The sequence below is a fragment of the Xenopus tropicalis genome, chromosome 4, assembly GCF_000004195.4.
Source record: "Xenopus tropicalis strain Nigerian chromosome 4, UCB_Xtro_10.0, whole genome shotgun sequence".
Taxonomy (NCBI): Eukaryota; Metazoa; Chordata; class Amphibia; order Anura; family Pipidae; genus Xenopus; species Xenopus tropicalis.
Genome location: NC_030680.2, coordinates 34362640 through 34388817, shown reverse-complemented (window position 1 = coordinate 34388817; position 26178 = coordinate 34362640). Strand labels below are relative to the sequence as shown.

Genomic DNA, 26178 nt, shown 5'->3' with positions numbered 1-26178 from the left:
ACAGGATATTTGTGGCTTTTGTGTATTATATGTGTATTTTGAAAATATGAAGATGTAAAAGTCATATTGGTGTTCCATGACCTGCTTTCAGATTTTTCAGAACTCACCCTTCAGATTTTATGGTCATTACCCCCCATATTTAATGGTACTGTATATCCTAAATAAATATATATACAGAAACACACAGGCTAAAGTGCCCTGTAGATAGATAGATAGATAGATAGATAATAGATAGATGATAGATAGATAGATAGATAGATAGATAGATGATAGATAGATAGATAGATAGATAGATAGATGATAGATAGATAGATAGATAGATAGATAGATAGATAGATAGATAGATAGATAATAGATAGATTAGTGTATTTAGAAAGTATTATTGCAATTGTGATGTTGCTTGAGAGCAAAAAAACTTACTTAATATGGCATAGTTAAGTCGGTTAAATGGCATAGGGCACTTAAACAGTTGCAATACACCTGCTGCTTTGTGCACAAGTTTGCACACTGCTGACTATAATGGACTTTACCAAGTCTTGTCTTGTAGTTGTAGTGTATAGAAACTAAAGCTTTTACATGTAGCATTAATCTGGAGGAAACCTTGGCTCAGGGGCATATTTATAATAAGGGCCTGTGCTTAGGGCAGTAGGTTTTGGGGGCCCTCAAGTGACTATATTTTCTTTTTTTTATTTAACATTGCAGTAGCCCAGGATGCATGCAAGCATGTGATCCTCTACTTCCCTTCTTTTTTCTTCAAAATCCCAGGCCAATGCATGAGCAGTACGGTGAAAAAGTCAGCTTTTTTGTCCGGCTTTTCATATGCTGAGCATGTGCCCCTGGCATGAAGAAAGAAGAAGGAAGAGGATTGCTTGCTCTCATGCACCCCAGGCCCTGGGTCACTACCCCCCCCCCCCCCCCCCCAGTAATTGTACCTTTCCTTCTCCTATAATGTAGCTACCCACAGCAGATTTAAGCTGCTGATTCGGCCCATTCAGTCAATAGCTTATCTGCCCATGTATCAGGCTTTCCAAAGCAGCTGTCTGACTGATATGTGGCCAAAAATCAGCCAGATATATCGATGGGCAGGTCAGTGATGCAATCCTCACCCCAATGGCCTATATACCTTTGTTGTGATCTGATCAGCCCGATCAGGACATAATGGGGAAAGATCCGCTCAATTGGTGACTTTGCCAAATAAGTGGATCTTTACATCTATGCCCAACTTTACTGTCACTAATTGATTAGAATTTATTGCTGATTGCTTACAATGGATTACTGCTCTAGAAAAATTACTCAATGTTCCTATTACTGATATAAAAAAAAGAAAATATAAGATTTATATCCAGGAGAAAAAATATGATGGTTTCTAAGTATTGGATTTTTTATGTTAGCTCCAAGAATATAATATTCTGAGAAAGATTCTTTTACTCCTTATTTTTCTTTACACTAACGACCTGGGGGCAATAGGAGAGGTAGGATTTACTACAGGAGGATCATATAACAGAATGGCTGTTTCCTTTAGTCAATGAAGTTTGCTCTGTTGTAACAGGTCAGGGAGTTTATGACTGGGCTGAGCAGCATGCCTAGTTGCTATAGAAAACATCAACAATAATGGCTTGTACATTAGCATAAGTATACGACGAGCACAGGAGAAAAAAACTAATGGAAACTGGACATTTTTTAAGGTAAATGTATATAGAAATAGTTCATTTTCTTCTTGCTAAAATCTGTATCCTTTATTCTCAGAGGCTTAGAGCAGGGTTTCTTCACAGTTTTTCTGGGAACCCTAATTATGTTGTAGAATTTGCTGTGGCTCATAGAGCATGTTTATATTTTCTTATGTATGGGGAAATGTAAGTGTATTCAGCGGGATCATGGCGGCCCTCCCTAAATAGCTGGAGGAGCCATTTTTCGGGGATCCTGACCCCGAAAACTCTAATATTTGTGTGCCCCATTTCTTTATGGATACACACAGAGGAATGATAGATAGATAGATAGATAGATTATAGATAGATAGATAAATAGATAGATACAGTAGATAGATAGATAGATAGATAGATACTGTAGATAGATAGATAGATAGATAGATAGATAGATAGATAGATAGATAGATAGATACAGTAGATAGATAGATAGATAGATAGATAGATAGATAGATAGATAGATAGATAGATAGATAGATAGATAGATAGATACTGTAGATAGATGATAGATAGATAGATAGATAGATAGATTGATAGATAGATAGATAGATAGATAGATAGATAGATAGATAGAGATAGATAGATAGATAGATAGATAGATAGATGATAGATAGATAGGTAGAGATAGATAGATAGATAGATAAATAGATAGATACAGTAGATAGATAGATAGATAGATAGATATAGATAGATAGATAGATAGATAGATAGATAGATAGATGATAGATAGATAGATAGATAGATAGATAGATAGATGATAGATAGATGATAGATAGATAGATAGATAGATAGATAGATAGATGATAGATAGATAGATAGATAGATAGAGATAGATAGATAGATAGATAGATAAATAGATAGATACAGTAGATAGATAGATAGATAGATAGATAGATAGATAGATATAGATAGATAGATAGATAGATAGATAGATAGATGATAGATAGATAGATAGATAGATAGATAGATGGTAGATAGATAGATAGATAGATAGATAGATAGATAGATAGATAGATAGTTGTTTGACTACCTGGGAAAAGACATTTGTAGCAAGTTTAGAACAGGCTTAAACTGTTATTTTTTTTTGGTTTTGCAAGCAAATGATACTTCACCACACATTTTTGAGCCACAAAACCACTAAAGATAATATATATATATATCTTGGTAGGGGGTGCAATGAGGTTGTGACCAAAATTCAGTAGATAGATAGATAGATGTTGATAGTTGTTTGACTAGCTGGGAAAAGACATTTGTAGCAAGTTTAGAACAGGCTTAAACTGTTATTTTTTGGGTTTTGCAAGCAAATGATACTTCATCACACATTTTTGAGTCACAAAACCACTAAAGATAATATATATATATATCTTGGTAGGGGGTGCAATGAGGTTGTGACCAAAATTCATAAAGACACTCACCCATTATCAATATATATAAGTCATTATGACATACCGTGCACTGAGCTACTAAGGAATGCCCTTCCCTTTAAACAAAACTTTTTTTTGTGTTTTTTAGCAAACAACTAATTCACTAATACCAACCAAAGTAGGAGACATTTAAATACATAAGTGCTTTATTACAGTTACATATATGCACATTACAAGTCTTAATTACTATTGTCACCAGTGGCAAATTGTGCCGACATTACATGAAATTTCATGCCTTCAGAACTAAACCCTCAAGTGGAATTAATGCATATATGGCAAATCTGTTTTTGGAGTTACTGGCCCTTTCAATGTGGATTTGGACTGATCTCTCTTAACAAAGGTCCACCCTTTGGTCAGGGCCCCTTTAGTTTATGCAAAGAGTACAGAATAAAGGAAAATAGTGGTGGTGGTAGTAGTAGTAGTAGCAGTGGTATCATTTACCAAGAATATGTGGGACAGCAAATGCTTCTAACCTTAACTGACCTTCCGGCTGACCCCCCCCCACCCCCGCCACAGTTTTGAGTCAACCATAGGGGCCAATCCTGCAGTTTGGGAACCACTGGTCTCAGTACTGTCACATATGCTGCTATTTGTAGGCAGGCCTGGAATAGAAGCTACTATAACCCTGTGCTTTAATATGGGCCTGTAGGGGCTGTTTGAGCTTTGTGTACATCCAAAGTAAAGACAAAACCTAATCACTAAGTGTTCTTGGGACTTTCTTTCCAGCAGAACCATTGTTTCAGCACATACATCACTTCTTTTTCACAGACATGTTAACTTTCAACTCCACTGTATTTGTAAGGAGTCTCCCCGATTAAAGCTCCTCTTCCCCAATCTCCACAGTAACAGGTCTCTGTCAGCAATTTGCACCCCAAACCTAATTTATGTGCTCAATGCAAAGGGAAGCAAGGGCATGGCAGTGGGGGGTCCAGGGACATGAAAGACACAGCACCTGGATCACTTTGGGTCTGACATCTCTATATTCAGTGAACACCATTGGGTGAAAACATTTATTGAGAACCAGATGAAGGTCTGGGATGTGCATATGTACCCCAGTAAAGCTGGCTATTACAAGGGAGATCAAATACTCATTCGACATGCAGGATGCCCAAGGTAAGGACACTCCCCTGGTCACCTCCCTTTCCGCCACACATGAACCTGACTCCACCTAAACTTTTCACTCCCTGTGATCCCCCCATGACTCGTAAACTAAATCACCCACAGCTAGACATAATTGGGTGGGGATATTCGGTGCGTATGACTTAGATAAGGGCTAAACCTAGGAAAGGCAAGCAAAAAAGGTACATGTCTGTAGATTCTGACAAATGCCATAGGGCTTGCTGTAAGATGCCATAGACCAGTGATCCCCAACCAGTGTCTCACAACCAGCATGTTGCTCCCCAACCCCTTGGATGTTACTCCCAGTGGCCTCAAAGCAGGTGCTTATTTCTAAGTTTTGGTTTCATAAAAAACAGGTGTGCTGCCAAGCACTGAATTATGTGGGGTGCCAGTCTATATAGGGGCTACCAGATAGCCAATCATAGCTCTTACTTGGAACCTCCAGATACATTTGTCATGCTTGTTTTTCTCCCCAACTCTTTACATTTGAATGTGGCTTATGGGTAAAAAAGTTTGGGGATCCCTGTCATAGATGGTCGCTATTTAGTGGGCTGGTGGGGGGCTATTAAGACTATGCCAGGGCCTATTCTGTGTCTCAGTCTGGACCTGTCATCACCCCCAATCCTACTGTTGCACCCTAGGCAAGCACCTCTTCTGCCTACCCCTAGTTTCAGTTCCTCTGACAGGTCAAGCAATCGGTGGGCACTGTAAAACGTAGCTGTGATATTTGATGAGATATTTACGCACCGGCTTGGTAATGTACTGTATGACAAGGGAAGGGAGTATGAGCACTTTGTTATTGCTTGTGAGTACTTGGGCTTTGTTCAGAATCCTCAGCAATGCTTTTTCTTGGAATTCGCTTTTAGACATGCTATTGATCCCTAGTATTTACTTTTATCCGTCATTTGTTAACACGCAGGCAGGCAGCATTGCTATATAAGATCAGACATGTACTGAGAAAACTTTATAAATATTTTCCACATTCCCAGCATTTCTAAAGCTGTTAGTCCCACCTGCACTGCTTCATAAACCATCGTTCATGTTTTCCACCTCTTTCCTTTTCTACTCACATTAGACTGTGTAATTCTTTGTATAAGCAAAGAGTACAGGGCTCATTTACCGCCACAGCCACAGATGCGGTCATGCAAAAATGGACAAAGTTCACAGTGACGCCATTCATTTATACACATTTGCACCTAAACACACTCCCTGCGTTTGAGTAAGGGCTGGGGCATTGCTTTCTGCAGGAGAGTCATTGTACAGGGTTCTGATTCTGAATAGAACAGGACACCTGGTAGTCAGAAATAGATGGCGCTGCTGCTACAAAGGGTTGTAGAAAATCATTCTTGTTCAAGAACTTATTCACTCTTAAAGGCATTAACAGAATCTACTAATCACAGCATCACCTGGCAGGGCATTCCCCAACCTCACTGCCCTGACTGTAAAAACTAACTGCTTGGTTTTCCCAATTTGGAAAACCAGACAGGATTCTCAAAGATTGGCTAATCGTCGCCCCCGTGGTGGCGTGGCCCTTCCTGTGATGTCACTATTCTGCCCCTGTGACATCATGTCCCACATCCCTGCCTGGGTAGGAGAGGTGGCAACCCTAACTATGCTGCTTTAAATGAAAGTTCTGTTCCTCAGATCTGAAGCGGTGGCAGGGCTGGAACTAGGGGTAGGCAGAAGAGGCACCTGCCTAGGGCGCCTGGTCAGCTTGGCCCGGCACTGAGTGGTGGCCTCTGATTCTTTGATCTTTCCTATGGGAAAAAGAACCCCTCTGTCCTCTGTATGTCCTCTAATTTATGTTATTTATCAACATTGCACCTCATTTGCTCCAATCTCCCTGCAAAGTAGCAACAATGAATACTGTATGAATAAATGTCAACTTAAAGAAGAAATGTTTTGTGCATGAAATAACACATACTCTCAGTGTCAGATTAAAGAGATGTGAGGCCCCTAGGGTACACGTTCCACAGGCCCTTCTATGATACTCCTACCTGGAGACACACGGCACAGCCAGCAGGCAAGGCATGTCTCACTTGTGTGCCTAGGGGTCCAGTGTTATCAGGCACTCATCTAGCCTTTATTAAAATTATTATTTTCTGTTTTCTCTTTCTGAATCTTTTAATATTTATCTTTATTTGGGCTGGGTCCGGTTGGGTGCAACTGGGATAAGAAGACAAAGGTACATATGTGCAGATCCAGGCACCCATGCTATCTACGCCAGGTTGTGTTTGGTGTGTGCCAGTGCCAAACCTGACACAGTGTAGATAGCAAGGGTGCACATATGCCTGGGTGCCTTGTCTGCCTTCTTCTCCCAGTTGCACCCGACTGGACCCAGCACAAATAAAGATAAACATTAAAAACATTTTTAAAAAAAGCTAGCTGGGCCCCTGATCATACTGGATCCCTAGGTTATGCATTAATCCTCCCCTGTTCACTATCTATTTATATCGATCTATATAAAGGGAAGTGATGGGAAGTGAAACTCTACTTTTAATTATAGCATATCAATTGCCACTGATTCCCACTTCATATCTGATTCCAGAAGTTCACGAGTGTGTGTTCTAGCTTGAGGCTTGTGTTCTTCATGAATAAATTTCGTGACTCACCTCCCTTGATTGTGTTGTGACTCATTTCTGCGCAAGGAAGTAAGAGATGATTGGTCGGTGGCAAGTAGAAATATTTGTATAGGACAGTGTTGGATACTTGCTCCAAACACATTTACGTGTAACGAGAGAACGCAGATTTTGTTTCTCTTCACAATTTCACTGTGGTGTGAGGTTTCACGGATCTGCTAATGACTTACTCGTTGTGATGTACAAACAATCACATTTAAAGGGAAAAATAATGACGAGAAGAGACACGTCTGTATGTTATATAATAATGTGTGGTTGTACAGTACAGTTCTAAAGAAAGGTAAACTAACCCTACCTTTTTATATTTGTTGTACCTTTACACCTATAAAAAGTCACCATTTTAATACATTAACCATTAAACTTTACTAAGCTTTTATTAATGATGGACCATTTTCTCATGATTCTGTAAATCTATGAGAGTTGTGTGAATGTATTTACAGTCATCTCATTACATAGTAGGGAGGCCAGCATGTTCCCCAACCTGCTGTATTTGGAGAGGCTGGAGTACATGGTTTGACAAGGATGGACCATAAAAGTGACTGGTCCAAGACACTTAATAGGCCATAAAGCAGCAGCAGGAACGTTATACACGTATGGGACCCATTATCCAGAATGCTCGGGACCAAGGGTATTCCGGATAAGGGGTCCTTCCTGTAATTTGGATCTCCATACCTTATTGATACTAAAAAATCAATAAAACATTAATTAAACCCAATAGGATTGTTTTGCCTCCAATAAGGATTAATTATATCTTAGGTGGGATCAAATAAAAGATACAGTTTTATTACTACAGAGAAACAGGAAATCAATTTTAAAAATCTGAATTACTTGATAAAAATGGAGTCTATGGGAGATGGGCTTTTCGTAATTCGGAGCTTTCTGGAGTCTGTGTTATGTAATGACAGTTTATAATATCACGTGCCATAACTTAGTATTGCTTAGGATTACTCACAGAAAAGCCATAAGCATGTCAGTCATCACACCTGGTAACCACAAGATAACTGCTTTTAAAAGTCAAAGTATGTGCCACATAGATAATTAGCTCCGTGTGTATCAGCAAAGCTGGCCATACTTGTACAAAATCAGTTCAAGGGTGCCAAAAGTAATATCTTTGTCCTAGGGGCCAGTGATCCGATCATTATGGTGATATGGGGACCCTTGCCTTATGGCATTTCCAGTAGATATCTGGCTGAAAATATTCCCATTTGGCTGATAAGCCATGGAGTCAGCAGCAGCTGTAGGCGGCCAGTTTAATAAGCCTAAAGACTGATTCCTTTTTATCAAGGCCTTCCTCTGAGAATCTGAATTATTTGGAATATCCAGTGATTAAAAACCTTCTGGCAGGAAGCTGCATTTTGATATACCCTCTCTCTCATCCACCCCTTGAAACCCCAGAAATGGGTTTGATGCATCGACTTTTTGCAGTTCTCAATGGAACTTCATCTCCCAGCTGGTGTTTCGTTGGTGCCCCAAAGGAATTCTCTGGACCCCAGTTCTATTACACTGGCAGTTCACTCCGGGGGAACTTAAAATCTGAACGTGTATGGGCTTTAGTGTGTAGGAATAGGGTAGCGGCCTTGTAGAGGAGCAGTAGAGAGCGTGACAGCTTAGGCAAAGCTTGGGCACTGTACAGAGAGACAGGGGCCCTGGTGGCTTCAGAGAGAATATATTGTGTGAGAGTGTATTTGGCACTTAATTGTGAAACTGTATGTTTCCTGGTTAGTTTACTCCAGTGTGCTCTACTCTGGCGTGTGAGAAGCCTACAGTAAAGTCTTTTTTGGTTCAACACACTTTGTTGTGGTCATGATGACTGTTCTTAGCAAAGGCCTACACTGGTCCAGAAAGGAAAAGGTAACAGCCCTGGGTACCAACTTCACATGCTTTCTCCTATCATTTTCATAGCCAACGGCAGTGCCCTTCAACTGTCTCCATACAGTCCATTTATTATGGACTCGGTTTGTTATTCGGTCTTTTTCAGCAGGATTCAGGTTTGGATGAATCCATGGTCGTGGCCAAACTGAATCCGAATCCTTAAAATCATGTTGAAATATATTTTTTACACCTTGTGTACCTTAGTTTGCTTATGCAAATTAGAATTCGGATTTGGTTCATAATTCGGCTGAATCTTTTGCGAAGGAACCGGGGTTCGGCCAAATCCCAAAAGAGTGGAGTCGGTGCATCCTTACCATTTATTAATTGTAAAACGTGTTATATTATTCATAGAGGCTATAGAAGCAGTTGAGTAGTCAAACAAAGCTATTGGAGGATTACATGTAGCCTACAGGCCCATAGTTGGATAGCACTAGCCTAGGGGAACACCATCTAACATCCCAATAGGGATTTCCCACCTCCACATACAGACGTATGAGAAGTCAAGGGTTACATGTTGATGTCAGAACCATGCTATTGGGTTGTTCCTAACAGCTTTAAGGCATTGCATTCTGTAGTACAGAAAATCCCTTATGTAGATGTACGCAGGTTTCAAGCATTCTGGATAATAGCATGCATTGCTTGGACGAGTTTAACTCCCTGATAAAAGGACATGCATCTGTAGAAACGGTAAATGAAAAAGCCAACACCACATGCTCATTGCAAGTAATGCGTTTTGGAGTCCCAGATACTATCTCTATGAGAAGACCTCCAGGCTGATTATTTAAGAAATGTATTTAATGTTCCAAGCACATTGCCCTGCGGCACCTGACAAACTACATACAACACCTGGAATTCTTCCTCCGTCAGCTGCAATCACTGCTTGTTGGCACTAGACCCATGCCTGCATGGCTCCCGCTAGTCTGTCTGCAAAAGGCAAGGGTGCCACCTATCCTTATTATCTCTCTGTGTGCACAACTGTGTGTTTGTGCACACACTGTCCTAACACTGGCATAGACTGGGAAAGAGACAGAAACCAGGACATGAGGAATAAGAGAATAATTCATTTCAATGAAATTAAAGAAGAATAAAAAAAGCAAGTGCCCTTATATATATATATATATATAGAGAGAGAGAGCTAAAAGTGCAGCATTAGCTCCGAGCAGTGCTGGGGTCCTGAGCTGAATTTCAGTTTGAGCACTAGCTATGTTCTTTCAGTGTCTCTATGGCTTTTCTTCTAATGCTCTAAATACATACAGACAGGTTAATACGGTCCCAATGAGACTGACCCTAGTGTGTGTGAATGTGATAGGGACCTTATATTGTTAGCTCACAGGGGCAGAGACTGATGTATTAGCACTATGTAGGTAATAATAATAGTTTAGTTTCATAAACTCTGCTGTATCAATAGATACAAGCAAACGGATCTAACACAGCACTAATTTAATATATCAGCAAACAGTTTTACATGAAGCAATATTGAAAGGGCGATCTTGTGCAGGGTGGCAGGCAACTTTTTTGCATAAAACTTTTACAAGTTTTTCAGTTTCAATTTTCTTTTTTACAAACTTTTGAGGACAACTCTGGATTAGCCAATGGAGGCTACCTAATAGCCAATCGGGCACCCCCATGAAGGTTTATGGTGCTTGTGTTGCTCTCTGAGTCTTTTCACATTTGACTGTGGCTCAGGAGTAAGAAAGGTTGGGGATCCCTGCTATAGACCCTCATCTTTGAGTGATCCATTTACAACCCCTTTACAACTTCATACTTTAGGGGAAGGTAAAAGACGTTATTGTACCACATGTTATTAGAAATAAAAGTCAGTAGCTATAAAAATTTCTCAATGGGCCACATGTGGGATCTCCGTTGGACATCAATTCTGTCATAGCCTGTATACACAGATACAATAAATCTATGCCAACATAAAATCTGAGGCTATAGTGGCCCCAGAGAGGGTGAACAATTTACAACTCTTAAAGAGGAGTCTGAGTTACCCCTGCAATGTACTTCCGATACCTGCCACTTAGACAGGCTTTTAATACCCAGTTTTCCAAAAGACCTCTATAGTATAAAAAGTCCTCCCTTAAGAAGTACCTATATAAGGATAAGGGAAAAGCTCTTCCATGGTTTTATACTTTATCTCCCCTAATCCGCCAGAAATGACAAAATGACAAAAATGACAAAAAGACACATGGCAGAAAGACATCTAGAGCAAGTTCCAGAAACAACGTCAGATAAGGATTCAAATCAAATTTCTTAATACCCCACAGGCTTGCAAAGTTGTACCCCCAAACTCCAAATTGATCTGGCTGTAGGTTCCTTTCTCCACATTTTCTGGAAATGTCCAACAACCGTCAAACAACTGTCGACTGCTCTTGGGTGTGCTGGGGACCTTGGCTTTATATATTATCAACACTTATGTTACTTACAACTGTTATTCTATGTAAAAAAAAAGCTATTTTGTTCCAAAGGAAGCCCAGCAGCTCCATCTCTTTGCTTCTGGAAGAAATTAGTCAATGATGTGTTCCCCAAACCAAAGTTAAACTACATGACCAGAGGTTGTCCGGCTAAAGTTAATGCCCTCTGGAACTCATAGTTAAGTGTACAATGTCCTGGCCTGGCTCACATAGGCCTTCCTGTTCTTCTTTACCTCTTTTACTTTGTCTTCTGTCCTACTTAAGTTATTGTGTTAAAAATTTTAATTAAAATTAAATAAAATGGAAGACCCTTCATTTGCATATTCCTATGTGAACACAATCAATAAAATTGCATCATCTGTACCAACGGTATCATCACAGTGACGTCACAGTCTCATTTATGTTTTACTTTCTTCAGGTCTCCTTGTCCCCTAAAGATTGTTGAGGTGAATCCTTTCGGCCACTTTGTCAGGATATGGAACTCCTCCCCTTTCTGCCATGTTGATCTTAGTGGCTACATCCTCTGGCAGCTAGAAGGGAACTATCCAGTCTCTGTCTACCGCTTCCCACAAAACATATTTCTTCCTGCCTGTCAGCATGTTACGGTAAGGCCGGTCAGGAAGTAATTTACTGTGTTAGTAAATTAGGCCTCTCATACGTGAATATGCAAGCATCTCTTTGGTCTATTGACCCATAGGCCCATGTAAGGGGCCCATCCAAATCTGGTAGGGTAGGGAAATGATATTGGAGAAAGTGGTCCTCTGTCAACAGGCCTGCCTAGGTCAGCATGTTTGTGTACGTAGAGCATTATACAGTAAGAACAATGGGATAGCATCCTCTTAAAGGAACAGTAACACCAAAAAATAAAAGTGTTTTAAAGTAATTAAAATATATTGTACAGTTGCCCTGCGCAACTGTACAATGAGCTGCTGTCAACACGGGGGCAGCCATTGAAGCTTGGAAAAGGGAGAAAAGGCACAGGCACATAGCAGATAACAGATAAGCTTTGTAGAATATAATGGGGTTTTATCTGTTATCTGCTAAGTAACCTGTGCCTTTTCTCCTGTAAATGGCTGCCCCCGTGGCTACACAGAAGCTTTATTATATAAACTATAGTAGTCTTTCTGAGGAAAACACACCAGTTGCACCAGTACAGGGCAGCAGCACATTATATAGTAATTACTTTTATACACTTTCATTTTTTGGTGTTACTGTCCCTTTAAAGTAAGAAATAGCACCTCCAGCACATTATCCAGTAAAGGGCACTGGATTCAGGGACAAAAAACACATTTTACACAGGGAGAGGCATGTGAATTTTAAGAACATTATATACAGTGAGAGTCAGTGGGTACTGGAACGCTAGACACATCATCTACAGTCAGGACCAGGGCCCTGCATACAGGGTAAATACATTAACAATTTAATTTATAATGCAAACACAGCATCTGGTAGGATAAAAGCCATAAAAACGGTATGTATCATTCCCCCAGAAAACAAAGTAGGATAAATACATAGGTATTATACCACACAAGGCAGGATATCTGCAGGTACAACTGCGGCAGAAGCCCACACCATATTGATTCTTGCTTCTTTTATTCACTTTTCTTATCCTATTTGCATTTTTTCTTCTTCCAATATTTTTGCTGTTGTTCTTCCATTTCTACCTGTCACCTCTTCCTGTGATTCTCACTCAGCTCCTCTCTCCTGCACTTTCTTGTGTTCTCTACCTCGATTTTCTCTTCTACTCTCTGTTTCACCTCTGTTCCTTTTATGCTTATCAAGTCTCTCTCCTTAACACATATTTTTTTTCTATTCAAAGTTTTATTTAGGTACTGTCATCATAGAAAGATACAATTTAAACCTTCTATTCTTGTTTCCTTTTTAGTAAAACAATTACAATTTTTATACAGAACAACTATAACTTTTAGATCTGGTAGGTGGGTTCCTTAACACATTTTTATATTGCTCCTTTTGCCCCCTTATGGGTTTTTTTCTGGCCTCTCCTTTCTTTTGTTTTGATTTATAATTTTTCACAATTTTTTTCTCTTCCCATGTCCGTATTCTCTTCTAGACCTCTATTCTTTTTACATTCCATTCTACCCTTCCTCTCCCCCATCTTTTGCTAGTCTATTTTGCAGCTGCCCCCTCCCCCCCCATACACACTGGTTAGGTTGCCCAGGCCCCAGCTTTGTGTTATTTTACAGAATTTCCACCTGCTGCTGTAAAGCTGTGCTGAAACACAAAGCATGGAAACAAGCAGTGAGTGAGTTCAAATTTCTGGGGTGAGTTGCTGCTACAATGCCGAGCACCCTGACCCCAACCAGCGGGCACCACAAATCTCTACTCACTTAAGCTAAAAAGCTTAATTTACAATACTAAGTAGAGCGGTAGGTTTGGAGAGTCTGCAAAAGATTGAACTTTGAACCCGGTGCAGACTAACCAATCCCACAGCTCTGTGTAGTATTGTAAATTGAGAAGTGTGCGCCTAGAAACCAAGGTAGACAAGAGCTGCATAGAAAATTCCCCACAACAAAATGGTTTCTTCTCACAGATTGCCACAGACTGCCCTTTCTCCCCCAATCATGGCAAAAGTATGACTGTAGCTTTACAATGGAAAAGGTGGGGTTACATTATACTGTGTGTCTAAGGGATATTGGGAAACGACATCATGTTTGGGAAACGAGGTATGTTTGTATAGAAACAAATATGCATACATACATATTTATTTCTAGAAGTTCAGATAATCTTTATCCTCTTTTTTTACGTAAACACAGCTCATGTCAAAAAGGGGGTATGTTTTCCCTTTAAGGACTGGAGCCCAAAACTGCACTGCATACTCAAGGTGAGGCCTTACCAGGGACCTATAAAGGGGCAAAATTATGTTCTCATCCCTTGAGTCAATGCCCTTTTTTATACAAGACAGCACTTTATTTGCTGTAGTAGCCACAGAATGACACTGCCTGGAATTAGACAACTTGTTATCAACAAAAACCCCTAGATCCTTCTCCATTAAGGATACCCCCAACACACTACCATTTAAGGGCACATTTACTAACCCACGAATCCGAATTGGAAAAATTCCGGTTGGAAAACGAACATTTTGCGACTTTTTCGTATTTTTGCGTTTTTTTTCGTCGCCGTTAGCATGATTTTGGAAGCCTCCCATAGGGCTCAATGGCACTCTGCAGCTCCAACCTGGCCCAAGGAAAGTCTCCCATAGGGCTCAATGGCATTCTGCAGCTCCAACCTGGCCCAAGGAAAGTCTCCCATAGGGCTCAATGGCACTCTGCAGCTCCAACCCGGCCCAAGGAAAGTCTCCCATAGGGCTCAATGGCACTCTGCAGCTCCAACCCGGCCCAAGGAAAGTCTCCCATAGGGCTCAATGGCACTCTGCAGCTCCAACCCGGCCCAAGGAAAGTCTCCCATAGGGCTCAATGGCACTCTGCAGCTCCAACCCGGCCCAAGGAAAGTCTCCCATAGGGCTCAATGGCACTCTGCAGCTCCAACCCGGCCCAAGGAAAGTCTCCCATAGGGCTCAATGGCACTCTGCAGCTCCAACCCGGCCCAAGGAAAGTCTCCCATAGGCCTCAATGGCACTCTGCAGCTCCAACCCGGCCCAAGGAAAGTCTCCCATAGGCCTCAATGGCACTCTGCAGCTCCAACCCGGCCCAAGGAAAGTCTCCCATAGGGCTCAATGGCACTCTGCAGCTCCAACCCGGCCCAAGGAAAGTCTCCCATAGGACTCAATGGCACTCTGCAGCTCCAACCCGGCCCAAGGAAAGTCTCCCATAGGACTCAATGGCACTCTGCAGCTCCAACCTGGCCCAAGGAAAGTCTCCCATAGGGCTCAATGGCACTCTGCAGCTCCAACCTGACCCAAGGAAAGTCTCCCATAGGGCTCAATGGCACTCTGCAGCTCCAACCTGACCCAAGGAAAGTCTCCCATAGGGCTCAATGGCACTCTGCAGCTCCAACCTGGCCCAAGGAAAGTCTCCCAAAGGGCTCAATGGCACTCTGCAGCTCCAACCCGGCCCAAGGAAAGTCTCCCAAAGGGCTCAATGGCACTCTGCAGCTCCAACCCGGCCCAAGGAAAGTCTCCCATAGGGCTCAATGGCACTCTGCAGCTCCAACCCGGCCCAAGGAAAGTCTCCCATAGGGCTCAATGGCACTCTGCAGCTCCAACCTGGCCCAAGGAAAGTCACCATACTGAAGCTTGAATGAATCCGAAACTTTCGTACTCGGCGCGAAAGCTGCGAAAAAGTCGCGACATTTTGCAAAACATTCTTAATTGCTACGAAAAAGTTGCGACAATTTCCGATAAAATCGCAAAATACCGATCGTTACGAAAAAAACGCATTCGGACGCCTTTGGACCGTTCGTGGATTAGTAAATCAGCCCCTTAGTGTGTAACTCACATTTATGTTATTTCTACCAAAGTGCCTAACCTTGCATTTATCAACATTGAACCTCATTTGCCAGTTTGCTGCCCAGCTTAGTCAAATAAGGCTAATAGTAATACATTAGCTTTCTCCTTTGCTTTTTTTTTCTTAGGTTTGGGCATCTGCTTCCAAGGTTTCCCATAACCCTCCTACAGACTTAAGATGGAAAGGAAGGCTGTACTTCAGAACCAACCCCCAATGTATCACAGTCCTTTCACGCCCAACTGGTCAGGTATGGTCGCACATTTCATGCAGCTATGAGAAGTACAGACTCAGTAACTAACCCTAACTGAATACTCTGGGTATGGTTACTAAAGGGTTAAATGCCAAATTTGACAAACTTTGGCAATAATAAAAATTTAGCACATCATCAGCAATGTACTAAAATATAGGTGCAGCTTAATTGTGTCAAAAGCATGACCCCTTTGCGACCACTATGATGCTGGAACCCATGTTTCTTCTGTTACCCTAGCCTGTTGTTTATTGCCCCCTGCACCTCCTTCCCTTGTCTATTACTCAAGGCCCACTAGGGTTGCCACCTTCTGCCACTAGAAAGTCCCCAGGGGGTGGGACCGATGATGTCGGGGTCGGGTAGATGATGTAAGGGGGCATTTTGAGGCCATTTTGTGGGTGGGTCCATGATGTTCACTTTAAAGCTCTGTCTGGATTTACTTATTTGGAAATCAGATGACATGTTTCATTGGATAGGTGGCAACCCTATGGCTCACAGATTCTATTTTTATCACGTTTTTGTTTCTTTCTCCAATGCAGCGCTGTGTTTCTATAGTACCATTCATCCCCAAAGTTAACATGGGGAGACAGTGTGTAAGCAGCTAATTGCAGGAAAGGCCTTGGGATAAAAAACAGTTTAAAAGTGACTCTATGCTATAAATCTTAGTGAGTAAATCAAATTCAGTGTCTGTAGCAGCAAATTGAATATGTCACGCTGTAATTAGCAAGTTAAAGCATTGTGAGTCTTGCCATACTGTGATTATGGGATTACATTCCCTGCTTATCTATGGGTCACGCTTCCCCCAATGTTACTGTGTTTCATTGGGAAACAGAACATTTTTCCAAACTAGGCACAATCATTGTTTGCATTTTTCTTGATCTATATCTTTTCACATGTTTTCTGTGCCAGGCCAGACTGGCAACCTGTGGGCTCTAGCAAATACCAGAAATGCTGCTGTACTATGCCTCTGACCCCTGATCCCCAACCATTGGCTCTGGAGCAGAATGTTCCTCCCCAACCCCTTGGATGTTGCTCCCAGTGGCCTCAAAGCAGCTGCTCATTTTTGAATTATTGGCTTGGGGGCAAGTTTTGGTTGTATAAAACCAGATTTACTGCCAAACAAAGCCTTCTGTAGGCAGCCAGTCCACTTGGGGCTACCAAATAGCCAATCACATACATTATTTGGCACTCCAAGGAACTTTGCATGCTTGTGTAGCTCCCCAACTCTTTTTATATTTTAGACAGTCAATATCAAGTGGACTATTGGGGGGGGGGGGTGTTTAGGCCTTCTTGTACTTGAAATGGCAGGGCCTATTTTAAATCCCAGTCCAGCCCTGCTTCAAAAACAGTAACACCAAAAAATGAAAGTGTTTTAAAGTAATTAAAATATAATGTATAGTTGCCCTGCGCTGGTAAAACTGGTAAGTTTGCAACAGAAACGCTACTATAGTTTATATAAATGAGCTGCTATGTCAACACGGGGGCAGCCATTGAAGCTGGGAAAAAGGCGAAAAGGCACAGGCATATAGCAGATAACAGATAAGCTTTGTAGAATATAATGGGGTTTTATCTGTTATCTGCTAAGTAACCTGTGCCTTTTCTCCTGTAAATGGCTGCCCCCGTGGCTACACAGAAGCTTTATTATATAAACTATAGTAGTCTTTCTAAGGAAAACACACCAGTTGTACCAGTGCAGGGCAGCATTACATTATATAGTAATTACTTTTATACACTTTCATTTTTTGGTGTTACTGTCCCATTAATAGGGGGCCAGATGGGCTGAGCAGCAACAAGTGCAAATATAAGAAAATACAAGGAGTATATATATACACACACATATTTAATACACCAAACTGTTTAGTGTTGTGTCACATGACTCAACAGAAGTTTCATATTATTGATAATATATAACAATGTGCTCCCTAGTTTCAAATAGAAGGATATTAGAAGCCTCCTTTAATTTCCATGATCTGTGTATAATGAATTTCATGCTAGGCTGACAATGTAATAATGGTGCCATCTAGTGGCTAATGGTAAAACTGCAGCAACCTCTAACCAAGCCCCAAGGATTCTATAAGGTCATTTATAAAGCCCAGGGCAAAAGTGTAAAAGCACTAAGGGGCTCTGAGAGCTAAACATTATCTGTTGCACAAAGCATTATCTACAGGAGGACTCCTCAAATTGTAGGAAAGTCCTATCATGAATTAAGGGGAACTAAAAAATCTGTCTGTGACTCATTAGCAGCATGAGTTTCTGTTGCACCTTAATAAACAAATTTATTATTATTATTATTATTAACATTTATTTATAAAGTGCCAACATATTCCCCAGCGCTGTACAATAAGTGGGTTTATACATTGGACATACAGAGTAACATATAAAGCAATCAATAACCGATACAAGAGGTGAAGAGAGTCCTGCCCAAAAGAGCTTACAATCATATTTAGTGATGTGCATAATGTGAAGTCTCCCGGCTTGCTTATTTTGCAATTGCATGTGGAGGCATACTGAGTGGCAAACATGCAAAATCTGGGCCACTATTCTCAGTGTCCCAACATGGCCACCCGGATAAAATTCTCCTTGATGTGGCAACAGGCAAATTTGGAAATCCAGATTACATGTTTCATTGTATAGGTGGCAACCCTATGGCTCACAGATTCTATTTTTATAGCCAATTGCCAATTGTCCAGGGTTCAAGCGGCCTGAAGGTGACAACCCTAACACACATTGAGGACCTGGCACACAGGGGACGAGCCAGCCTCTTGGCCTGAATAAAAACCATGCTACTCCTCCTCATACCCACTATAGCAGCTCCCTGTATATGACCATTAGTGCTGTTGTCCTATTCTCTTCACAGTGGGGTCCATTTACTGATGGGAAATCTAGGCAGCAAGAAGAAATACAGCAAGATGAAGAAGAGTCAAGGGGAAGTGTTTGTGTCCTATAAGAGTTTTATTAGCATGGCACAGAATAGGGGCGCTTGATCAGAGTCTCCCCCACAGGAAGATACCATTTGCAGCACAAATTCACCTGTCAGGCTAGAGAATGCTATAGTTTTATTAGTGCCAGATACAATGACACTTTCTCACTTCAGTTTCTCTGCCTCCAGCCGGTAGCCTCATACAGACCCCTTCACTCTCTCCCAGGGGGGATCCCAGATGAGACTGGAAAGTGTGTTCAAGAGGAGGAAACAAGAAACCATTTAGAAGAAGAACAGGAATCTGTCATAAAGCCAAGTTGGACTCCTGGGTAATAAAAGAATTATGTAGTAACATGAGCAAAGGTCACCCTGGCCCGTAACCAAGAGCAACCAATCCTATCTTTGTCTTTTTTTACATCGACTGTTGTAAAGTAATAGAATAACTAGTAATTTATTGCTGTGGGGTATGGGAGCCCAGTACATTCTGGCAGGGCCAGTACTATATGCACTCAGACTGGCATAGAGCGCCCCTAACTAAATGCACTGAATAGCTGCTGTTGCCTTATATTCCTTCCTAATATTCTACCTTTTTGCATTTTATTTAGAGCTTGGAGCCCAATTATCCCCAGAACCACATCAGGTAACAGACTGAACTCATTTGGTGCTCGGGGTGGGGGGATTCAAAATAGGCCCTGCTATTTCAGATACACAAAGGCCCAAACAGCCCCCCAGCAGCCCAATAAATGGTGACTATGGCATCTTACAGCAGAACCTCTGGCATTTGCCAGAACCCACAGATTGTCAGTCTGGGCCTGGGGGGGAGTGGGGACAAAACTGGTGTCCAGAAAGGCATTCTATGCAGTGTGCATGGGGGTGGGGGGAACTACTGAGATGAACAATAGATTGCCATCTCAGTCCCAGCCCCAGGGCACAATATAAATAATATTAAGCTAACTAATATAAATATCTGCTTATTTTATGAGGTTTTAGCCTGAAATAGCCCAGTGCAGCCCAGGGGCCAACAATCAAATAATACTGCTGGCCTGTCGGGGATGTACAGTCCTCATTTGACAGAAATCTGAATAGATGTGCGGATGATTTTTGGCCAGACATTGAGAATGCTCCCATACATGAGCCAATAAGCTGCTGACTCGGCCCTTTGTATGACCAGCTTTAGCCCCATGTTGCTTACAATGTGTTTGTAACCCTTTCTATAGGTCAGATTCAGGCAAGGAGGCCCCCAACTTTTGTTACCAGTTACCCAGTAAGTATTAAGCATTCTTATCGGTTCACCATTTCACAGTTGCCCCCCCAAGTGTAACTGTCTATACTATAACTATAAAGTTTACAATTTTGGCACCCATGGCCCAGGGTGGTAGAACTTTCCCAGAAGCTGGTAAAGAATTGGTAATTAGAGTGCAAGCTCTGTGATGCAGGAACCTCCTTCCTCTTGTGTCTCAAAGCTAAGTGTTTGTCCCGGTTTGTAATATTACTGTATTGTAAAAAGCACAGAGTACACAATAGCACTATATAAAGACACTCATACTAAAATGGAACCAGATATATCTATATCCGTCTGTCATTTTAAAAGTGGACGCCTTGTGACTGGTGTAAGCTGTAATGCACTACTGCAATAATCTTACAGATGTCACATTGCAATAGTGAGATGATATAGGGAATAAAGTACCCCCTATTGTAAAATATAAGGAGTTCCATGACCATAAGGGCTGAGTTCCTTTACACGATGTGCGGGTTACAAAACTGAGCCGCACTCACACAGCCTGCACCACATAGCCACAACCCCACCAATGATGCAGTTCCTGGCATGCCATGCAAATGTCTCCTAACCCCCCCCCCCCCACACTACTGCTGACCCTATACTTTTTGTGGCACGACAGCAGTTAGTGGATTAACTAGTGGAATGCGGTGCTGTGCGCCCACCAGGAATTTTCCCAGGGGTTGAATCCAATCCAAGGAAGTATTACACAGGGTGGCAGGTTTGGCAATACCAATAGCTAGACCCTCCACCCAACCCCGCACCACCAAACTTTCACCATCAAACCCACCTGATCCATTGGGTATTAGATACAGGGCCGGATTTAAAGCTGGTATGCCCCTGGGCCAGTCGCAACCTTCCCCCCACTCGCATCCTGTGCTCGCACCCCACTCCCACGCTTGTCGCTTGTACCTCCCTGATATTTGTAACCAGGGATGGGGATACAGAAGAAAAAGAGGGGGAGAAGGGAGGGGGGATTAGAGCCATAGTTGAGTTTCTGCATTGCATAGTTATAATATACAAATACATATATTCCGAGTACAGTTCCTCACTCAAGGGAGTCTAAGCAGGTGGGTTTCCAGCCAGCCACCACATACACTTGTTAAACTTATTTGGTTGACCTCTGGCTTCGTACGTGAGTTTGATTAGTGGAAGCATTTATACCTGAATATTATTATTTGATGTTTACATTTTTTAAGTTATTGTGATTTTCTGAGAAAACCCCATGTTCTAAGCAATTCTGGATAATAGATCCTTTACCTGTGCCAAAAGATTTTTCTCTTAAAAAGAGTCAAATTATGTATAATTGCATAGGTCTCTCTCTATAAATAAAGCACAGTTTTCTATTGCTTTTATAATCCCATCATGCTTTGCAGCACACAATTACAGTTCCAAATTCTAAACATTTTTGTGAGTTAATACTAATCCCAGGTGGCACCGTGCTACAGCTGATATCAGTGTACTGACATTGTCTCTTCTCCAGTCCAGGTTAAATAAAAATAGTCCATTTGTGAAACTTTTGGCTCAAACATCTGCCCGATCCAAGCATGGCTTTCCGTTCCTCAGTCATGTGCCTTTCACTTGTGATCTCCTGAGATGGTAACCAGCAGGCTGATTGCTCTCGATGGGAGACCCAAGCCTCTTCCAGATGCTTCATTTTGTACAATGGGGCCTTATTCTAATAAATGGATGTTGGGCCCAATTCTACCCAACACAGTGGGCTTCCCTATAGTTTGGTCACTACTGTATCTCTGCTCTTAGGTCTGTTGGGTTGGGTGGGAATGCATTCTGTCCAGCTCCAAGCTTAAGTTCTCAAAGCCCTTCTAGGATGTTGGTCTGGATTCTCTAAAGCCAATTTATGCTCTGATTGTGCCCAGAACATTTGATTGTAAATTCCTTGGAACAGGCCCTTCTGCTGTTGTTTCTGCCCTGTTAGTTCATTGTTGCAATTCCCCTGCCTATAATGTTACTGTACAGTTCTCAATTATTTGTTGCTACATGTAAATACCTCAACATACCTGGAGAGTTTTGTCTTTTTAACAGCTTTATTTGGATCTGAACCCATACATTGACCCAAAATATGTATTTTCGTGTTTTGAGTGTTTACATTAACTGTGCATTCAATAAATACATTTCCATCTGTTTTCTTCTCCAGGATCCATTACTACTCCATTATCTCTACATAGATATCTTTACCAACAATTTATTTGCCAGTAGTTAAAATATATTGGCCGACCCGCTCAGTTGGCAAGGTCTCTAAACAAGCAGATCTGGGCCCAATTTGGCCGCCGAGATGCTGGGACAGTGACACACATTAGATTCACTTTTCTGATAAATATGCCCCTATGTGCTATTCCCAGATCCTGCGTGGGTGCAATGACTTCTGCCCTAAAAATTTCTTTAGTTCTTTTCTATAGAATAAATGATACCACGGGGGATAATGACTCTGGGGCTTAGTACACCAACTACCCACCATGGCTTATACCCCATTCACATGAATGGAAAGAGCTAAAGGTTGCTATACACACATCATACACTTTAACATTCATACAAGTGGAAAGGGAGCCACAGCAGTGAGTGGGCAATGTTTATGAATGCAAAGATGGATGCTAAATAACAAGGCTTTCATCCAATAATGTGTTATTGAGAAGTGATCCCCCCCAAAATGCTTCCAAGTCACTGGAAAGTGATCCATGATGGGTTGCAGGATTTGTATTTCCTAGAGCCTTACCCCACAGGTAGTGCCTGAAGGTGTATTTGTCCTGTGAGCATTACCTGAAACAGTCCCTTACTTGCACTTCATTAAGATGGGGGTACAGAGTGCCGCCATTGCCCTGGACTTGCCATTATAAATCATACAAATGATTCCCCCTGAGTGTCAATGGCCTAACGTATACAGCAGAGTGTTTTGGAATGCTATGTTAAATTCTAAAATAATGCAGAAGTGTCATTCCTAAGACCAAATTAGTCCCAGACTGGGATTCAGAATATTTCAAGTACACAGAGGCCCAAACAGCCCCCACAGGCCCAATAAATAGTGACTGTCTATGGAATCTTATAGCAGCCCCTCTGGCATTTGCCAGAATCCACAAATTGCCAGTCCTGGACCAGAACCGATAACCTTTGGATGGCACTTTATTTTTCTGAAATTGCTGCATTTTCAGAGCTACAGTTGCCCAAAAATACAGCCCAGACTCTCCATTAAGCAATGGATATTGGGTTTCTCCCATAGTGATTAATAAGAAGCAAGCCAACTTCAGGGCCCCTGAAAAGATGGGATGTACTTTTAGGCAGCTGAGAAGCCCCATGCCCTGCACTTCAGCTCCACGGGACTGCTGCATCACTCAGAATATCAAATGGGGGGCAGCATTAACACTCCTGCTTATAAGCACCTTCTCTTTGTTTACAGTAGCCAAGTGCCTTTTTTACATGGGTCTGGTTAATAGACACACCTTACAAAATAAAGTTACCAGGTATTGTTTTTAATGAGCTTTGTGCAAAAAAACAAAAAATCATACAAAATAAAAATGGTCAAACAAAATTAAGTGTTTCCACATGTAATATTCTAATAAATTATATAGGAAAAATATTTTCCAAGTACAAAATCTGATTGTCTTAAAGCAAAATCTCCCATGCTACTCGGGAAAGCATATGCAGATACAGAATTCATGATCTCATGATGCACACTGAAAGAAAGAAGAGCGGATTCAGCATGCATACTTACCATTAGTCTGTATCAGAGCGGAACATGGGCACAGCATGGCATTAAGCACACATGGGAAAAGAATGTCTGATTGTGTGAAATATTTTTCTTTTTTGAAAAGTCCTAGTTTCATAGGAGATCATGGTAAGAGGAAATACTTGCCCGCTACATGCAAAAGCAAATAGATCTAAGCTGACTGAGCAAAACTTTCTGCTACCCAGGGCCCCTGATTGACAGGGTATAATTTGCCTGGGGGGCCATTAAAGAGAAATTACCCTTAGCGTAAACAGTTGTGTCATCATTTGCGCAATGAGTTTTAGATGATACAGTGATGTGCGACACGTAGCTCCAGCAGATCCTTGGCTGTGGACATTAAACTTCTCAGCTTGCCAAGTTCTGCACATACAGGTTAAGTTTATCTGTCTACATGTTCCTTATGAATTCCAGCTCTTAGTGCATTTCATTTATTTGGATCCAGCTGTATTTAGGAATGCCTCTTGATATAAATAATAACAAAGTAGACTTCAGCACTCAGAAACATGTCCATACATCCAAACAACACCACAATAAGTCTTACCCAGTGTTGGATGTTTGCAAACGAAAGTCCAACAAGAGTGTTGGGACACATTATACACATATAAGTAACCTTATTGGTGTACTCCGGGGGCTCAGGTGCACCACACTGAGCATTCAGCTAAGGAAATGGACTATCAAAAAATATCACACTTAGCGCTTACTCATAGACATGAGTCCAACTGGAAGCCTGAAGGCCACATAAAGGATTTTTATGGCCCCCCAGTGGACTCAAAGGCTCCATACACTTCTCAGTATGATATCATTTTAATTTAATCCAGCCCTTGAACATGCTTGTGAGAACTGGTCAGCCCATGTACATGTTATAAGTTGGACAGCATTGATGTAGGAGAAATTATGTTTGGAGTGCCTGCCCTCTTGATTTCAGATATTGCAAATGAAACCAATGGAAATCTAGATTACAATGTGAGTAAAGTTTATAGACAGAGCCTCACAAATTACAGAACATCTGTATTCTGCCTGTTGGGCACCTTTGTGTGAAATGTGGTGCAGACACATCCTACAATAAGGATGTATCAGCACTATAATATTGCACCCTGCCTCTGGCGGGAGGTTCTTTAGCAAGGATTCTGAGAAATTAATTCTTTACTAAAAGTCAAAGTATTTGTTTGAATGTCACTGGGTCATTGTGTTTCAGAAAGACTTACAAACAGCACCGCAACCCTCTGCTTAGTTTGTCTCCACCTTGGACAATCTATTATGGCCTCTTGGAAGTTAATGTCATTCAGGACACAATTGCTTCCCCACATTTCTATGAGCTGGACGTCTTGTTCAGTAGAAGGGTGGGACGATTTGGTAACCTTTGCAGAACCCCTTTTGCAGCAATGGGCCGGGCAAAGTTGGGTGGAGATGGTGTTTCTGGGGTTCTTGAGGAAGAGCGGATGACGGGTTGGTGATGGGAAATGAGTTTTGGAGAGTTCCTTTCCAGTGTAGGTCTGGGTTTAAAGAAAAACAAAATGAGTGTAAAACATAGTATCTGCATCAGTGAAGTTATTACCAAATAACCTTAACTATCATATAACCCAGGGCTCCACCCGTCAGAATCATCTTCAATGGCAATATCTCAGCACAAGCAAAAGCAGATGATGAACTTGGCTAAAGTAAATTTATTTTAAAGGAGAACTAAACACTAAAAATGAATATGGCTAGAAATGCCATATTTAATATACTAAACTGACTGCATTAGCCAAAAGTTTCAGCCTTATACAGTTACATTTATATTCTATATATACAGTATATTGTGAGTTGGTCCCTAAGCTCAGGTAAGCGACAGTAGCACAGAGCATGTGCAGTGAATGAGCAGAAAAGAAGTTGGGGAGCTTCTGGGGGCACCTATGGAGGCACAGATTGGGTTGGTACATAAGCCCAAAACATAATGTACAACATTTTTATTTCTGTGGTTAAGCTTTAGTCCTCCTTTAACCAGCTTAGAATTAGCTGCATCCTGGTTCTCTTCCTATCTTTCTAACCCTTTCTTCTCTGTTGCTCTTGCTAACAAATCCTCTACCCCGGTTCCAGTGTGGGGGTGCCTCAGGGCTCTGTGCCTGGTCCTTTGCTGTTCTCCCTTTACACTCTCTCTTTAGGAGAACTTATTTCTTCTTTTGGTCTTAAATATCACTTATATGCAGATGCACCCAGATATATTTAGACACCCCTGCACTAACCACTGATGTTCAAACCTAGATTGCTAACTGCCTCCTGGCTATTTCCTCAACCAACGCCACCTCAAACTTAACCTAGCTAAACAGAGCTCATGATCTTCCTGCCCAAACCTAGCCCTTCTCCTCCTTTCACCATTACTATTGACGGCATGACATTCAACCCTGTTAATTCTGCATGCTGC

At 41.6% G+C, this 26178-nt stretch overlaps 2 protein-coding genes across 6 annotated transcripts in view; one reads left to right on the top strand and one right to left on the bottom strand.

Moving 5' to 3' along the window:
* The first annotated feature begins 1580 nt into the window (after positions 1-1580).
* On the top strand, positions 1581-22182 carry lmntd2 (lamin tail domain containing 2). 3 transcript variants are annotated; one of them, XM_012962387.3, is made up of 7 exons: positions 1581-1685; positions 11590-11776; positions 15723-15842; positions 18952-19091; positions 19368-19402; positions 19980-20026; positions 21522-22182. In XM_012962387.3, the coding sequence occupies exons 1-7, from the start codon at positions 1663-1665 to the stop codon at positions 21639-21641; spliced, it is 672 nt and encodes a 223-aa protein (XP_012817841.1). In that variant the 5' UTR covers positions 1581-1662; the 3' UTR covers positions 21642-22182. The 3 variants fall into 3 exon arrangements, with proteins under 3 accessions (XP_012817841.1, XP_031756494.1, XP_031756495.1); XM_031900634.1 differs by having other exon boundaries at positions 18937-19091; XM_031900635.1 differs by lacking the exon at positions 19368-19402 and having other exon boundaries at positions 18937-19091.
* Positions 22183-23504: 1322 nt separating this feature from the next.
* lrrc56 (leucine rich repeat containing 56) overlaps positions 23505-26178 on the bottom strand; it is a 38527-nt gene continuing 35853 nt past the window's right edge. For all 3 annotated transcript variants that reach the window (XM_012962390.3, XM_002938704.5, XM_012962389.3), the window contains one exon: positions 23505-25270. In XM_012962390.3, the coding sequence (XP_012817844.1) occupies positions 25087-25270 (184 nt within the window). In that variant the 3' untranslated portion in view covers positions 23505-25086. The remainder of the gene's footprint in view (positions 25271-26178) is intronic.